This window comes from Pelophylax lessonae (genome assembly GCF_965119305.1).
Source record: "Pelophylax lessonae genome assembly, chromosome: 2".
Taxonomy (NCBI): domain Eukaryota; kingdom Metazoa; phylum Chordata; class Amphibia; order Anura; family Ranidae; genus Pelophylax; species Pelophylax lessonae.
In genome coordinates, this window is record NC_138769.1 from 545,665,917 (window position 1) to 545,684,530 (window position 18,614).

Below are 18,614 nucleotides of genomic sequence, written 5' to 3' on the forward strand. Positions count from 1 at the left end.
ATGACTTGGAGGTGGCGGCGCCTGTCGGAGGACGTAAGAGAAAACTGAATTTTTGTAAAATCTTACCTGTAAAATTCCTTTCTCTGAGTCCTCCGACAGTCGCCGCCCCCGCCCCCGCCCCTCTTTTAGGGTTGTTGTCTTATTACCTACTGCTATGCTACCAAACTGAGTTGGGAGTGGTCACTGCAGGGGGTATTGACCTAGTGGGACAGCCCCCATGGGTGTGTATATGCAAATGCCTTTGTTCTTTTTGACTAAGTCTTATGCCTAGCTACTCCTGCGGAGCAGAAGTCAATACCCAATAGTGATGACTTAGAGGCGGCGGCAACTGTCGGAGGACTCAGAGAAAGGAATTTTACAGGTAAGATTTTACAAAAATTCAGTTTTCTCCATTCTGACTGCAGGTTTCATTTTGTCTGTTGACTTTTACTTTAGCAGTTTAGTTTTCAGTCTATAGACTACAAAATCATTTTCCTTTACTTTTACTGTGATATTGCTAATGATACATTCTTGGTTATGCTTCTGAATGGGAATGTAATGACATCTTTTTACAGAAGGCTTGATAAAATGTCAGCTTGGTTGTAATTGATCACATTATTTTTTATTTTATTCTTTTTTGTTCCATATTCTTGGAGATGTTCTTTGCTTATGTGGAACCTTAAATGCCACTTCCTAGGGGGGGTAAAATAAGAACTTTTAAGCAATTTCGGTCTCCTTCTTCAGAGTAAGATGAAAATGTTTCATAAAGGCCATTTATCATTATTTCCTAAATATACTACTTGTAAAAATGTTTGATGTGTGGTTTCCAGGGCGATGGCATTTGAAAATGTTTTTTGAGAATATCTCAAGTGCAAATTGCTGTGTGTGGTTATCAACATATAATCAAGCTTTTCACTACACAAGGATTGTATGACTTACTTTGTAGAGAAGACTATACAGATATGCATGTGTTTTATACCCAGGGAATGATAAATTAATTTGTATATAGTTTTTGTTTTTCCTTGGTATTACAAATTAAGACTGATACAGCCAAAAAAAGAGTCAAGTGCAAATTCCACTGCATTTTACAACATATGACCGTCTAAACGAATGCCAAATCCAATCACTATGGGATGCACAAGCCTCTCAAATGACCTTTTTCCCCTCCTGCCAATGTGCATAAATAATGTGGGAGGGCGCATGTATATATGCTCGTGCGTGACTTCTAGAATGCACAGCAGCACGCCCCAACCATACGTGTGAGCAAGGCCTAATAGGGCAGCCAGTCAATGTCGCCAGACTAGTGTAGCTAGAAACAGTTTTTCTAATCGCTGCCACACCAGACCAGTGCAGCTAGCAACAGTTTTTCTCATCTTTTCAACACCAGTCCCAGTGTCACCAGATCAGTGCAGCCAGCAACAGTTTTCCTGCTCACCTCCAGACCGGTGTTGCCTCTGCGATTTGTCTGTACTGACCCTGTCCTGTTTAATGACCATGTTTCTGCCTGCTGCCTGGACCAATCCTTAGCCTGTTTGCTCACCTTGTCTCTGCCTGCCACCTGATCTGATCCCTCTGCACATCCCACTGACTATGCTTCGGTGCGACATCCGTCCCAGCTATCTCTTGTGGACAACTACACTCCTGGAACCACAGGGACTCTTGTTCACACTTTATTCAGCCTCCTGTACCTACTGGCCAGTGAAACATGGCTTTCCTTTGTGGTCAGGCACATACCAGTAGGCTAGGCTTGCTTGGCTTATAGGAACAGGAACTGCTATAGGTGTCGCTAGACTAAGTTAAATGCCCTGACCACTAGCATAGAGGTGACCTTTACAGTAAGCAGTTTTTGAAATAATTGGTTGGTTTTTGTGATAAACACTCAGTCCGTACATTGAAAAAGTGGTATCGTCCTACTTTGGAGGAGTAGTAGAATGTGTCTTGGGTGAAATTCTGCATATGCCCATGCTGTGTGTGAAAATATCTTAATAATTTGATAAACTTTGTTTAAAAGAATTTATTTTCTTTTCGCATCTTCGGAAAGCATTTGTCAAGAAAAATAATGCTTAAAGACTCACCATGACTCTTAGATACCTTGGGGTGTTTGTGTTCTAAAATGTGGTCATTTTTATGGATGTTTTCGCTGTCCTGGTGTTCCAGTGCCTCCAAAATGTGATAGGTAGTCAGGAAGTTAGATGTGTAATTATACCCCTAGAATGCCTAAAGGATGCTTCTTGGATTTTGGGCCGCACTATGTGGCTAGGGTGTAAAGTCTTGTACATGTGGTATCGCTATACTTGGGAGGAGTAGCAGAATGTTTTTGGGGTATAATTCGAATGTGTGTCCATGTGTGTTATAAAATATCTTATTTATTGTCAACTTTGTGTTATAAAGAATACATTTTCATTTTATTTCCACATTTTGTGCAACTTGTGGAAACATTTTTTTTCAAAAGACTCACTATGCCTTTCAGAAAATGCCCTGGGGTATTTGCTTTCCAAAATGTGGTAGTTTTGTGGGTGTTTCTCTTTTTGGCACTTCAGGGACTGAAGAAATGTGATAGAAAGTCAGGAAATTAGGTAGGTAATTTATGCTTGTTGAAAGCCAAAACGTGCTCCTTGGATTTTGGACCCCTTTATGTGGCTAGGCTGCAAAAGTGTCTCACACAAGTGGGAAGAAAAGCAGAATGTGTGTTGGGGTGTTATTGTAAGTATGCCTATGCTGTGCCTTAGAAATAACTTGTTAAAATGTATTTATTTTTTTCCCACCAAAGTTGTCGTTTTATTTAATTTCTTCTGTTTCCAAAAAATGACAACGTCAAAAAACTTAGCATGCCTCATACTAAATACTTGGACTGTCTGCTTTTTTTAAAGGGGGTCATTTTGTGAGTGTATTTGTACTGTTATGTGTTTTTAGGGCACCAAGAGATTAGATACATTTTTAAGTACATTATATACCTATACCATAGGTGGTTGACTGTAAGGCCAGGTTCCCATGGGGTAGACCACAGCTGCTCAGCAGGGAATCTGTCTGCTAAATCCCAGGCAGATGGCTTGTCCATGTCTGCTCCGCATATGCAGAGCAGATACCGCCTACTGTCCTCTTGGATGTAAATGGACCGCCTCTACATTTACACCCGACGGCCATCCGATCCACCAGACTGATGGTTAACGTGATCCCCCATCCGTCTTTTTGGTGGATAGGATCAAATGTTGGTGGGTGTCAAAGGACACATGTTCGTTGACACTTGCCGCTTAAGAGCCGGTTCACACTGAGGCGATACGACTCCTTACTACTTCGGGGGCGACTTGTGCATTACCATGCACCACGACTTCGGAGCGACTTGCAGGGACTTCACATAATGGAAGTCTATGCAAGTCGCTCCGAGGTCGCCCCGAAATAGTACAGGACCCTTTTTCTAAGGCGGAGCGACTTGTGTCGCTCCTATTAGAACGGGTTCTGTAGCGGTCAATGGACTGTGAGGTAGCGCGACTTGTCAGGCTGACAAGTCGCGCTAGTGTGACCTGGCTCTTATGGATGTTCCGATCAGGTCCGCCTTAAAAAACTGACTGGGGCTTAACTTTAAGACCCCGTTCACACTGGGGCGATCCGACTTGCCGGGTTGACCTCACGGGTCGCGGTGCGCAGCTCGCACCGCGACCTCGGAGCGGCCGGCATGGACTTCATAACATTGAAGTCAATGCAGGTCGCTCCAGGTCGCCCCAAAGAAGCTCCGGACCCTTTTTCTAAGTCGGAGCGACTTGTGTCGCTCCTATTAGAACGGGTTCTGTAGCGGTCAATGGACTGTGAGGTAGCGCGACTTGTCAGGCTGACAAGTCGCGCTAGTGTGACCTGGCTCTTATGGATGTTCCGATCAGGTCCGCCTTAAAAAACTGACTGGGGCTTAACTTTAAGACCCCGTTCACACTGGGGCGATCCGACTTGCCGGGTTGACCTCACGGGTCGCGGTGCGCAGCTCGCACCGCGACCTCGGAGCGGCCGGCATGGACTTCATAACATTGAAGTCAATGCAGGTCGCTCCAGGTCGCCCCAAAGAAGCTCCGGACCCTTTTTCTAAGTCGGAGCGACTTGTGTCGCTCCTATTAGAACGGGTCCACAGCTTCTCTATGGCAGGCGACCTGTCGGGCGACCAGGTCGCCGGACAGGTTGCCCCAGTGTGAACCGGCTCTCACACAAAGTAAATATTCTAAACTGATTTGTTTGTTTACAAAGAAATGTAGCAGAATATAGTTTGGCTCAAATTTGTTTAGCAAGAATATTTATTTGAAAAGTTTTATCACAGAAACTAAAAAAAAAAAAGCCCCCCCCCCCCCCCAAAAAAAAAACTTTTTATTTTATTTATTTTTTTAATTTTCAGTTTTTTTTTCCTCTTTAATACAGAAAGCAGTAAAAAACCCAGTGGTAGATAAATATCACCAAAAGAAAGCTCCATCTGTTTAAAACATTATATACAGTTGACTTGTGTACTGTGTTGCATGACTGAGTAATTGTCATTCAAAGTGTGACAGTTCGAATAGCTGAAAAATGGCCTGGACTGGAGGTAGTTGTAATATTACAGTCTTCTTCAAGTGGTTAAACAAAAACCTTATTTACCCTCACAGAGAGATCCAAATCATCCTTCATTTGTGTCATTCTCCTCTCCTAGACACTGCAGTTCACAGGGGGAGGGTTTCAGCAACAGCAGTGCTGGCAATTCAGAAAGCAGTGTCTTGGACTAGGTATGACCAGGTGCTGATAGACAAGCTATAGGCTTGTAATTTAATGGTAACAATGCTGATGGTGACCCACGATAAATGCTTAAGGTCCGCAATGAGGCTGTCTGTGTCTGATGAGTTGGATACTGCTGACTAGTGAGGGTGCAGGCTGAGGAAAGGTCTGTCCAGACCCAAAGCATACTGTAGAAATTGGAAGAGATAGCCTGACCGTCGCACAGTGCTCACCCCGCCAGTGTTTAGCAGATGTAAGCAGCCTCCACTTGATTAATTCAGACCATGACTGAAAATTGTTTCACACTCGCCCCCCAGGCTTAATCACAGAGGGGCTTAATCAGGGGGAGAGGCGAAACATGTTTGAGTCATGGTTTGGATGAATTAAGCTGAGGCTGCTTTTACCTGCTAACCACTCAGGCCATGCGAGATGTGCGGCGGCTGGGCTATCTCTTCCTATTTCCGCAACAATGCTGATAACCACACTCTCCAACATGTTTTTATCCCACTGTACTGCAATCAAACAGAACCTACACAGGAGTGGTAACTCTGCTCTGAACTCCGGAGCTCTGCAGCATTGTTGTCACATCCTCACAGGAAGCTTTATTAGGTGGACTTTACTGGCAGAAAGAAAACCAGTAAGTGCATATGCACTTCTAATTAAGTGCTGCAGCATTTTTTTTTTTTTTTAAGTGAGACCATAGTTTTATTTCAAGCTTGATTTTAAATTTAAAGCAATATTAATCCCCAAGGCAAACATTTATTATATTGCAGCTTACCAATTCTTCCATTTGATGGCTGCATTTGTTTTCTTTTTTTAGTCCTTTTATTTTCATCTGGTGAACCAACCAGTAAGTCTGTTGTTTTTAAGCCAAAAAGCTGTCCTGCAAATGTAGCATGAGTGTTGAGACTAAACTATTTACCACTGGAAGGGGGGTTTACAATGATCAGCTATTATTTATTCATGTAAAAACTTTATCCCAAAAGAAAAAAAAAACTGTAGCTGTAACTGCTCATGTAAATGCAGTATTAGCTGGAGTTTGGCCTTTTTTTTTTTTTTTTTTATTATCTGGAGTTCTAGCAATTGGTTGTATTTAAGGATGCCAGTACATCGAACCCCCCCTCCCATCCCAGACTGCCAATGCTGCTGTTCACAGGGTGTTCCCTGTGCTCCCTCATCCAGAGGTTAGGCACTCTAATACAGGAGGTGTTTTACTGGCCAGAGCATCAAGGGGAAAGGGGGGAGCACAAAAAAAGAAAGCAAATGCAGCCATTGCTAAGCTGCAATATATTACATATTTGGTTTAACCTCTTGCCGACTGGCCATTGTACTTCCACTGCGGCAGGTCGGCTCTGCCCCGCTAAACAACGTACCTGTATGTCGTTTTGCGGGACAGCTAGCCACGGGGGAGCCAATCAGCAGGTCCGGCGGCCACGATCTCCGTCGGGCACCCACGATCTCTCCCCATGGAGACAGAACGGCGGTATGCCGTTGTAAACACGGCAGACCACTGTTCTGTCAGTAATGAACACAGGGATCCTGTGTTACTCTTATTTAGTAACACAGGTCTCTGTGTTCATTAGGCAAGCCCATCCCCCACACCGTTATAAATCACTCCCTAAGGACACATTTAACCCTTTGATCGCCCCTGGTGTTAACCCCTTTCCTGCCAGTGTCGTCAGTACAGTAGCAGTGCATATTTTTTAGCACTGATTAATGTAGTAAGGTCACTGGTCCCCCCAAAAGTGTCAGAAATGTCAGGTGTCCGATCTGTCTGCCGCTATGTCGCAGTCCTGCTAAAAATCGCTGATCGCCGCCATTACTAGTAAAAAAAATAAATAGAAATGACATAAATCTTTCCCATAGTTTGTAGACAGGATAACATTTGCGAAAACCAATCAATATACACTTATTCGTTTTTTTTTTTTTTTACCAAAAATATGTAGCAGAATACATATTGGCCTAAAATAATGAAAACATTTGATTTTTACATTTTTTTTTTCCATTGGGAATGTTTTATAACCGAAAGTAAAAAATATTTTTTTTTCCAGAATTGTCTCTCCTTTTTTTGTTTATAGAGCAAAAAAAAAAAATTGCAGTGATGATCAAATGCCACCAAAAGAAAGCTCTATTTGTGGGGAAAAAAAGACATCAATTTTATTTGGGTACAGCGTTGCACGACCACGCAATTGTCAGTTAAATTAAGGTAGCGCCGTATTGCAAAAAATGGCCTGGTCATTAAGGGGGTAAAACCTTCCAGTCCAGAAGTGGTGTAATACTGCTTTAGGCGTTATTAATTATGGTATTAATAGGGAGTCATTTTTGAGTACATGGGGCGAATAAAGCTTGTTTTACTGTATATGGAGCAGGACAAGCTCAGGTTTAAGAGTTCATGTCAATGATAACTGCTGTTTTTGCATGCCTATTGACTTACAGTAGGGTCCATATATATTTTGACACAGGCACAATTTCTATTCTTTTGGCTCTGTATGCCATCAAAATAAAATTACATGAAACAATCCAAACTAATTTGAAGTGCAGACTTTCAGCTTTAATTTAAGTGGTTTAACATAAATATCAAGGACAAATTTTAGGAACTGCAACCATTTTTATACAAAGTCCCCCCCCCCCCCCCCATTTTTAGGGGCTCGAATGTAATTGGACAAATATAATTATAAATAAAATGTTAATTTTTAATATTTTGTTGAGACTCCTTTACTGGCAATGACTGCCTGAAGTCTGGAACCCATGGACATTACCAAAGACTGGCTTTCTTCCTTTCTGATGCTTTGCCAGGCTCTAACTGCAGCTGTCCTCAGTTTTTCTTTGTGGGTCTTTTTGCCTTTTTTGCCTTCAGCAAGTGAAATGCATGCTCAGTTGGGGTAATGATCAGGTGATTGACCCGGGCATTGCAGAATATTCCACTTCTTTTCCTTCAAAAGCTCCTGGGTTGCTTTTGCAATGTGTTTTGGATCATTGACCATCTGTACTTTGAAGAGGTCCAATTAACTTTGCTGCATTTGGCTGAATCTGGGCTGACACTATATCTCTAAACACTGCAGAATTTATCCAGCTACTTCTGTCTTCTGTCACATCATCAATAAACACCAATGACCCAGTGCCACTGGAAGCCATGCATGTCCATACCATCACCTCGCCTCCACCATGTTTTATAGATGTGTGCTTTGGATCATGAGCTGTTCCAAGCCTACTCCACACTTTTTCTTCCCGTCACTCTGTTACAGATTAATCTTAGTTTCATCCGTTCAAAGAATGCTTTTCCAGAACTGGTCTGGTTTTTTTAGATTTTTTTTTTTTTTTTTTGCAAAGTCTAATCTGGCTTTTCTATTCTTCAGGCTTATGAATGGTTTGCACCTTGTGGTGAACCCACTGTATTTGCTCTTGTGAAGTCTTCTCTTGATTGTAGACTTTGACAAGGATAAGCCCACCTCCTGGAGAGTGTCCTTCACTTGTCTGGATGTTGTGAATGGGTTTTTCTTTACCATAGAGAGGATCCTACGATCATCCACCACTGTTGTATTCTGTGGAGGTCCAGGCCTTTTTATGTTGCTGAGCTCACCAGTGCGTTCTTCTTTCCTCAAAATATACCAAACTGTTGATTTGGCGACTCCTAATGTTGCTTCTATCGCTTTGATGGATTTGTTTTGTTTTTGAAGAGTTACAATGGCCTATTTCACTTGCCTGGACAGCTCCTTTTGAACACATGATGTAGGTTCACAGCAATAGATTCCAAATGCAAATACCACACTTGGAATCAACTCCAGACCTTTTACCTGCGTAATTCATGAAGAAATAACGAAGGAGGCCTGACCTTGAAACAGCTTTTGATTCAATTGTCCAATTGCTTTTGGTCTCTTGAAAAAGAGGGGATGGCTATTTTTAAGAGCTGTAATTCCTTAACCCTTCCTCCGATTTGGATATTCATACCCTCAAATTAAACCTAAGTGTCCATCTTAGGTTTTGGTAAATACTGTACATGAAAAAATCTAAAATTGTGCATGTGTCCGAATTTATATGGACCTAACTAGTATATATATTTTATATAGGGAGAAATGCAGTTCTGATGTGAAATAAAGCCCTAAGACACTGGCTCAAAGATTGTTTTGTATTCTGGAATAATGCACTTACCAGGAAACTTGTAATCTTCATTTTAGGCACTTCAGAGTCCTTGGTCTCACGAGCACAGAATACAATTTCACCTGCTGACCTGCATGGTATGTGGTACCCTACTGTAAGGAGGACGCTGGTGTGTCTGTCCAAGTTATATCGATGTATTGATGTAAGTTAAATGTAAATTAACAGTTGAAACTTTTTTGTCACTATTTATATTTGCTTTAAAATCATGCTGCGGTTAGAATGCTGGGTAAAATCAGGTAAAGATGAGGGATCATAAACCTGATTTTTGAGATGAATGGCTGCTTTTAGTGAATTATATTTAGATTCATCATTTGCCACGTTAAAGCGGTAGTAAACTGCAAAAAAAAGTCTTCTCACTGCAAGTTAATGTCATAATGTGCTAGTATGCATCCCATACTAGCACATTATGAAAGACTTACCTGAAAACAAAGCCCTCCAGCAGCAAGCTTTTACTGCTGACAGGGCTTCCTTCTTCACCTGGTCTTCCGGGTTCACGGGCAGCCGCAATGACGTTACTCCTGTACATACACGTGGGAGCCATTGCTGCGGCACGGCTCTCTATGGATGGCACGCCATTCATTGAGAGCGCAGTGCACATGCGCCAGTGATGTCACCGGGGCTGCTAAAGTAATTATCTTCTAAACGGTGCACGTTTAGGAGATGTTTACTGTACCTGTAGGTAAACCTTATTATAAATTCAAATTAAAAAAAAAAAAAAAGCCTTTACTACCACGTTAATATTGTGTTTCCACCCTCACACACTTAAAGCAAGCCTTGTACTAAGTAAAGAGAATTTTGGATCACTTAAATCACAGTACAGGTCTATGTATATTACAGGTTATATCCCTGCAGCAGTTCCTATAGTGTGTGTGTGTGTGTGTGTGTGTGTGTGTGTGTGTGTGTATATAATATATATATATATATATATATATATATATATATATATATATATATATATATCTCAAACTTGGTTTGAGAGCGCTTTGCAAGACAAGCTAATTTTTTAAATAAATTTTGACTTGATATACAAGTAGCGTCATGTATAAAAAAGAAGAGAGGAGCCTCTAAAGTGTAGCAATATGGTTACATTTAATGAAGGTTCAATATTTAGCAACTCACATGGTTGATGATTAAAACAGGCACATCTAAGTATGCAGGCATCCGGGGTAAAGCTGTCCACATAGACCATCCTCTGCACAGCCATCTTCATCATCCCTTCCACGCTGCACTCCACGAGTGATTCAAAGGCTCGCTTTCAGATCACTCTTCTGCAGGCTATTCTTCCCGGTCAGGATTGCAGACTAACAGTGGTGAGAGCCGGTGGTTCAGAAGATGGTCTATGTGGACAGCTTTACCCCGAGTGCCTGCATACTTAGGTGTGCCTATTTTAATCATCAACCATGTGAGTTGCTAAATGTTGAACCTTCATTAAATGTAACCATATTGCTACACTCTCATCTCTCTTATATTCTGTAGCTCTGCTAGATTTTGCTTCTAATCCCCTTGGGAAGGATGCATATTGTGGATGGACATTTTATGGTTACACAACCTATCACATTATATATATATATATATATATATATATATATATATATATATATATATATATATATATATATATATATATATATATAATATAATATAAAAATATGTCTAGATATATACAGTATTTCACAAAAGTGAGTACACCCCTCACATTTTTGTAAATATGTTATACTTTTCATGTGACAACACTGAAGAAATTACACTTTGCTACATTGTAAAGTAGTGAGTGTACATCTTGTATAACAGTGTAAATTTGCTGTCACCTCAAAATAACTCAACACACAGTCAATGTCTAAAGCGCTGGCAACAAAAGTGACTACACCCCTAAGTTAAAATGTCCAAATTGGACCCAAAGTGTCAATATTTTGAGTGGCCACCATTTATTTTTCAGCACTGCCTTAATCCTCTTGGGCATGGAGTTCACTGGAGCTTCACAGGTAAACCCTGAAATCCTTTTCCACTCCATCTTTGTGCTCCTCCACCTTCTGTTTGAGAATGCCCCACAGATGCTCAATAAGGTTTAGGTCTAGAAGCATGCTTGGCCTGTCCATCACCTTTGCCCTCAGCTTCTTTAGCAAGGCAATGGTCGTCTTGGAGGTGTGTTTGGGGTCATTATGTTGGAATACTGCCCTGCAGCCCAGTCCTTGAAAGGAGGGGATCATGCTCTGCTACAGTATGCCACAGTACATGTTTGCATTCATGATGGTTCCCTCAATGAACTGTAGCTCCCCAGTGTTGGCAGCACTCATGCAGCCTCAGACCATGACACTCCCACCACCATGCTTGACTGTAGGCAAGACACACTTGTCTTTGTACTCCTAACCTGGTTGCCGCCATGCACGCTTGACACCATCTGAACCAAATATGTTTATCTTGGTCTCATCAGACCACAAAACATGGTTCCAGTAATCCATGTCCTTAGCCTGCTTGTCTTCTGCAAACTGTTTGGGATGATAGCCATGCAGACCAATTTGATGCAGTGTGTGAGGTATGGTCTGACCACTGACAGGCTGACCCCGCACCCCTTCAACCTCTGCAGCAATGCTGGCAGCACTTATACGTCTATTTCCCAAAGGCAACCTCTGAATTTGACGCTGAGCGCGTGAACTCAACTTCTTTGGTCGACCATGGCGTTTGGAACCTGTCCTGTTAAACCGCTGTATAGTTACATAGTTATATAGTTGCATAGTAGTTGAGGTTGAAAAAAGACAATGGTCCATCCAGTTCAACCTGTGTAGGTGTGTGTGGCCGTAATAATTTCCCATACCCCTGAATGTTATGATCCTTGAGATGGATGTCCAAGGGTCTTTTAAAAGTAGCCATACTTCCCGCAGTTATTACCATTTGTGGTAGAAAATTTTACAGTCTTGTAGCCCTTACTGTAAAGAACCCACTGCGTAGCCTGAGGTTAAAACGCTTCTCCTCTAATCGCATTGCATGGCCTTGTGTCCTCATGCATTCCTTGGGACTGAATAGTTTTTTTTTTTTTTTTTTTCTATGCTGAGATCACCGTTGAGGTATTTATAAATCGCTATCATGTCCCCTCTTAGGTGTCTCCTCTCCAGGGAGAATAAATCAAGCGCTCTTCATAATTAAGGTCCTCTAATACCCTAATCAGTTTAGTTGCCCTTCTCTGGACTCTTTCCAGCTCCGACACATCCCTTCTGAGGACTGGCGACCAGAACTGGACAGAATACTCCAGATGCGGTCGGACCAGTGTTTTATAAAGTGGTAGTATTATAGTTTTATCTCCTAGAATACATCCCCTTCCTTATGCATGCTAATATTCTGCTGGCTTTGGTAGCTGCAGCTTGACATTGCATGCTATTGCTAAGTCTATCTTCTACTAAGACCCCCAGATCTTTCTCCATTTTTGATTCCCCCAGAGTTTCACCCCCTAAAGTGTATTGTGCTTTTATGTTTTTAGTCCCCAAATGCAATACCTCACACTTCTCAACACTAAACCTCATTTGCCATGTAGTTGCCCACTCTGCGATTTTGTTCAGGTCATTCTGTAAGAATCCTGCCTCAGGACGTGAAGGTATTGCCCTGCTTAATTTTGTGTCATCTGCAAAAACTGATATCTAGCTACTGATCCCATCCTCAATGCTATTTATGAATAAATTGAACAATATTGGTCCCAGGACTGAGCCTTGGGGGACCCCACTTTCCACCTCAGACCAATCTGAGTATGCGTTATTTATTACCACCCTTTGGACATGCCCTTTTTAACCAGTTCCGTATCCAAGAGCAAACCTTGTGGTCGATGCCAGCAGACCTTTATTTTATATATTAAGCGTTTGTGGGGAACTGTATCAAACGCCTTAGAAAAATCTAGGTACACCACATCCACTGGTCTCCCCCCTATCTAGCTCACAGCTCACCTCCTCACAGATTTGTTTGACAAGAACGCCCTTTAGTAAACCCATACTGATTACTTCTGATGATGTTGTTCTCTTTAGCAAACTCTTGGATATAGTCCCTTATCCCTTCCAGAAGTTTACATACTATTGATGTCAGGGTGACCGGCCTATAATTTCCCGCGATATGTATCTGCCCTTTTTTGAATATCGGTATCCCGTTCGCTTTCCTCCAGTCACCAGGTATCGTTCCTGTATGGTCTTGGCCACCGTGCTTCAGCTCAGTTTTAGGGTCTTGGCAATCTTCTTATAGGCTAGGTCATCTTTACATAGAGCAACAATTCTTTTTTTTTTTTCGGATCCTCAGAATTCTTTGCTATCAGGTGCCATGTTTAAATTCCAGTGACCAGTATGAGAGAGTGAGAGCGATGACACCAAATTTAACACACCTGCTCCGCATTCACACCCTAGACCTTGTAACACTAAGGAGTCCCATGACACCGGGGAGGGAAAATGGCTTATTGGGCCTATTTTGGACATTTTCCCTTAGGGGTGTACTCACTTTTGTTGCCAGCGGAAATAAGACATCAATAGCTGTGTGTTGAGTTATTTTGAGGGGACAGCAAATTTACACTGTTCTACAAGCTGTACACTCACTACTTTACATTGTAGAAAAGTGTATTTTCTTCAGTGTTGTCACATGAAAAGAGTGTACTCACTTTTGGGAGATACTGTGAGCGTTCGTGTGTTTATATACGGTGTGTGTGTGTGTATGTGGATAGATAGATAGATAGTAGAAACTCTATGGTGCCACATGTTATTTCCAGTGACTCTATGGTGGTTTAGTTCATTGATAGCATTATTTTTAACTGACTTGAACTTATACGCTTTAGCCATTAAAAAGTACAAGATTCCTGTAAATCGGAGACCTTTTTTTCGATAAGTATGGTAAAACACCAAAATGACAATTTTTAGGTTGAATGTGAACATTGCTTTATATGATCTTATTTATAAAAATAATTACTTATATATTATGTCTACTTAAGTGTTTTTCTGTTCTAGAGAGCAGTCTTCCAAGGTCTGTCTCAGGAGGCTCTCTCCGCATGCATTCAGTCTTTGTTGGGTGCTTCCGATGCCATTACAAAAAACAAGGTCAGAAGAATAGCTTTAATTTGTGCATTTATTGATTACATTGTAACAAAATTTTGGGTGTTCTCATTTTCCCTTTTGCTTGTGTTGAATAATTTGTTTTCTGTATTTGCCTTGTAACATTTATTCCACTAGCGACGAATGACTCTCATTGAAGAGCATAATTTAATTCCGAATTACTTTTTGCAGTCAAAGTTCAGTCACTTTAGCACACATTTCTATTTCTACAATTTGCCTTTCTTTTTTAGACAAAAATGTTGAAAACCTTTTGTTAGTGAATTTCAGAAGACTTCAGCACTTTGGCGTTCCCCTTCCCCTTCCCAATCTCCATTGGAGGAGGGGATGTAGTAGAGAGTTACAGGTATCTGGGGGTGCACATAGATAATAAACTGGACTGGAGCTAGAACACCGAGGTGCTCTATAGGAAGGGCCAGAACCGCCTCTATTTTTTGAGGTGACCGAGGTCCTTTAACATCTGTCAGATGATGCTGAAGATGTTTTATGAGTCCATGATGGCCAGTGCTCTCCTGTATGCAGTTGAAGGCTGGGGAGCAGGCTTAGGTTGGCTCACACCAACAGACTCCACAAACCAATTTTCAAGGCCAGTAATGTTGTTTGATTGGAGTTGGAGTCTTTAACAGTGTTGGAGAGGAGAATGTTGTTCAAGTTACGTTTAATCTTGGACAACTCCTCCCACCCACTCCACTATACACTGGTCAGTCTGCAGAGTACCATCAGTGACAGATTGCTTACAACCGCGATGCACCACAAAGTGACACAAGAAATCATTTTTGCCTGTGGCCATCAAGTTATATAATTCTACTCTGTGAGGGCTGGAGGTGAAGATTTACCTCTGGTTTATGATCAGTATTTTATGCAGTTTTATAATGATGTTGGTATTATGGTAATTATTATTTAGGGTAATGTTAGAGAAAGTGGGGTATTATTTGCATTTGGTAGTTTAATTTTCTGTTATTTTAATCTGTGTTATTTATTCTAAGTTGTTGTTTAACCACTTTATGTCCGCCCACCACAGATATACTGCGGCAGGCAGCCTCTCCTGGGCATAGCGATGTAGGTATGCATCGCTCGCTCTCAGGAGGCTAAGGGGCAAGCGCGCTTCCTCTCCCGCTCATCAGCGAGGAAGCCGATGCATGTGTCAGGCGGCTCCAATTGCTGCCTGACACCCACAATCGTTCCCCGCTGAGAGAGAATGGTCAGCTGTTGTAAACACAGCTGACCGTTCTTCTCCCTGCTGTGATCATAGAGCCCATCTTCTCCTTCTATATAGGATCACATGTCTCTATGGTCATTTCAGAAGCTCCCCCACAGTTAGAACCACTCCTCTAGGCTCACATTTAACCCCTTGATCACCCATAATGTTAACCCCTTCCCTGCCAGTGTCATTATTACAGTAACAGTGCATATTTTTAGCACTGATTACTGTAGCAATGTCTCTGGTCCCCCCCCCCCAAAGGTGTCAAAAATATCAGTCAGGGGTCCAATCTGTCCGCCGCAATGTCGCAGTCCCGAAAAAAAAAAACATATTGCCACCATTACTAGTAAAAAAAAAAAAAGAAAACAATAAAAATGACATAAATCTTTCCTATAGTTAGTAGACGTGATAACTTTTGCGCAAACCAATCAAAATACGCTTATGCAATTTTCTTTACCAAAAATATATAGCAGAAAATAAATTGGCCTAAAATGTTAAAAGATTTTGATTTTTAAAATTGTTTTTTTTGAGAATGTCATTTAGCAGAATGTGAAAAATATTGTTTTTTATTTATTTATTTTTTTTTTTCAAAATTGGCAGTTATTTTTTTGTTTATAGCGCAAAAAATAAAAATTGCACAGGTGATCAAATACCACCAAAAGAAAGCTCTATTTGTGAGAAAAAAAAGAACATTAATTTTATTTGGGTACAGCGTCACACGACCGAGCAATTGTCCGTTAAAGTAACACAGTGCCAAATTGCAAAATAGGGCCTGGTCATTAAGGGGCAAATCCTTCCGGTTTTAAAGTGGTTAATTGTATGTATGTTTTTTTTAGAGTGTAGTTTTAATTTGTTTTATTTGGTGCTAATGGCTGTTGGTAATTTTGTTGTGTATTTGTATCTTGTTCTGTTCATGGTTGTGATCCTGTGTTGTCTTTGTTGAATGTGGCTGTGTCATAACAATTTCCCAATTTCCCTTTGGTTTTAATAAAGTATTCTGTTCTTGCCTTGGGTGCCAGGGACCCTGCCTCAGCATTGCCATGAGGCTTTCTACTGTCTGGACATGGTATAGCAGCGGTATTGATTTGGATGTATGTTGCCCTTGGGCCCTTTAAATGTTGCTCTTTTAGGTTGGACCACACTTGCCTATAGTATACAGGGCTACATAGAAACCCCTAGAGGAAAAGCAGATCTCCTGGGCAAAAGGTTATTATTATTTTCAGTATATGTTTAAGAACTAAAAATGCAACTCTAGTTTTGCATTAAAAAATATAAAATAATCCCCTGTTGGTAGACATACATACTACAAGGATTTTAGCAATCTTTTTATTCAGGTGTAAGTTTATGTATTTGGTTCACCATTCTCCTTCTCAAGCTGATTTCCAAACAGGAAGATCTGCCTTCATTATAACAACTTAGTGAAGTTTTCTATTGCAGGGATGCCTGAAACTTGATTTGTATCTCAGTGCGAAGTTCTTAGAAAAGCAGTGAGCTGATCAAACAAGCAGGAAACTAGATTACTTAAGGAATACCTCCAGGTTGCCCATATTGCAGTGAAGCAACATTTAAATTGTATGGCTATTTTAGAGAACTGCAGTGCCTGTAAATTATAATAAATGCATAACTTTTAAAGTGCATCTCAGGCACATTTTGCCCCACCACTAACCTTTTGTTAGAAAAAAATTAAAAGACCAAGCCCTATTACCTAACAAAGTCCGCCATCATGTGGACCTCTGCAGTGCCCCTTTTGGGTGTGAAGACCTGCCGCCGCAGTCTGTCCCACTGCTGGTGGGCCTTGTTCCCAAGTCTTATAATGATAATGCTGCTGCTTGAATATTCAGGACCCAGTGAGGACCCCAATATTGGACCCATTGGGAAGTTTACATATCATGAGGCAGTGAAGTGGACTCCCGAAGAATAGACCAGACCTGGTGCGTCACATGATGGCAGATTTAGGTAAGCATTTGGGCCATTTAGTTTATTTGTTTCATCTGTTAGAAGATTAGTTAGATGGGATTTGGGGAGAGTAAAGTTTAGTAAATTTGGGTCCCCTGTCAGAGTGGATCTATAAAAACATTAATCATAAAATACCTGTGTAGCAGTTTAATGTTTTTATTATTTTAGTGATAGTGATTTTTTTTTTTTTCCGTTTTCTTCACTTGAGTGCATTTGTGTTCTTTATTTTATTTGTATGTGTTTTATTTAATATCTATTCTATAGTGTGTGTCTTTGTGTTCTATTTTTGGCATGGGTTCTGGCTGTCTCAAGTACTTAGAGGATTGATATAGTAGAATAAGTACCTGCCATCCTCCTCTTCTGCCCTCTTGCTGCTTGGGCTTAGATGAATAAACACGATTTCAGAATTTGTTCTGCCCGGGGAAGACGTCAGAATCTGTTAGCTGCAGATTGTCAGATAGAAGGGATTACTTTTAGCTGTGAGGTCTCTGGGCTGTGAGACAAAGCAGTGCGCATGAATGTAAAGTCCTGCTCCTTCACACTCATCAAATGCAATCACTGTGTAGGCTATTCATCATTTGGCACTTACTCACCTGTCTTTAAAACCGCATCCCACCATTACAGGGATTTAATAAACAATTACTTTCCCATTTTCAGCTTCTGTGAGCATGTATATTTGAACAGTTTGATCTTTAGCTGAAAAACAAATACATGTGTTTAATACAAGTTTGTTCTAAGCGAAAATTAATTTGGACATCAACTGCTTCAGTGACGTACAGTGAAATATCACATATGCCATTTGGTTGAGCAGATTATCAGGAAATGGTAGGATACATACATGTTTTCAGAAGAGTGGTTAATGACATTTTAAAGTTTAATTCAAATCTCATTTTTTCTGTCCAATTTTATATTATTGGCAGGAATCGTGAGTAATTGGTAATTACCATTTTATCATGTTATGCTCATGCAAATTATTGAAGTTTCTCCGTGAAATGTTTCCATTTTTTTTTTTTAAAAGTTATCTGGCGATCGTTAAATAATATTTGAATGTTCTTATTATACTGCAGCCTTGTCTAATGTAAAATTTGGTGAAAATGTTAAAATGAATGTGTGGTGTGTGGATTGTACAAAAAGGCAACAAAGAGCCTTTTTTTAATGCAAAAAGTTGCTTATGGTGCCCTTCAGGAGCCCCCTAATCTCAGTTGTGCTGTTCACAATAGTTTCAACTGCTGCTCCCGTAACTAAGCCCTGCACATAGATACTGTGTGTGTGTGTGTGTATATGTGTGTGTATATATATATATATATATATATATATATATATATGTATATATATATATATATATATATATATATATACACACAGCCCTCAAAAATTCTGCTCGCATTTTGCGAGTGGAATGATGAGGATGGCGAGTAAGGGCTGTGCTGTATGGGGAATGTAGTGCCTACCGCCACCGCCATTTACAGCGCAGCCTGCATTGTAGTGAATGCATTGTTCTTCAGAAAAGGGTGGAGGATTAGGAG

At 40.8% G+C, this 18,614-nt stretch overlaps 1 protein-coding gene across 2 annotated transcripts in view; it reads left to right on the top strand.

Annotated features, from left to right (window-relative positions):
* Positions 1–18,614, top strand: part of COG3 (component of oligomeric golgi complex 3) — a 184,460-nt gene that overhangs the window by 99,635 nt on the left and 66,211 nt on the right. For both annotated transcript variants that reach the window (XM_082246865.1, XM_082246866.1), the window contains exons 15-16: positions 8,880–9,004; positions 13,830–13,919. In XM_082246865.1, the coding sequence (XP_082102991.1) occupies positions 8,880–9,004; positions 13,830–13,919 (215 nt within the window). The remainder of the gene's footprint in view (positions 1–8,879; positions 9,005–13,829; positions 13,920–18,614) is intronic.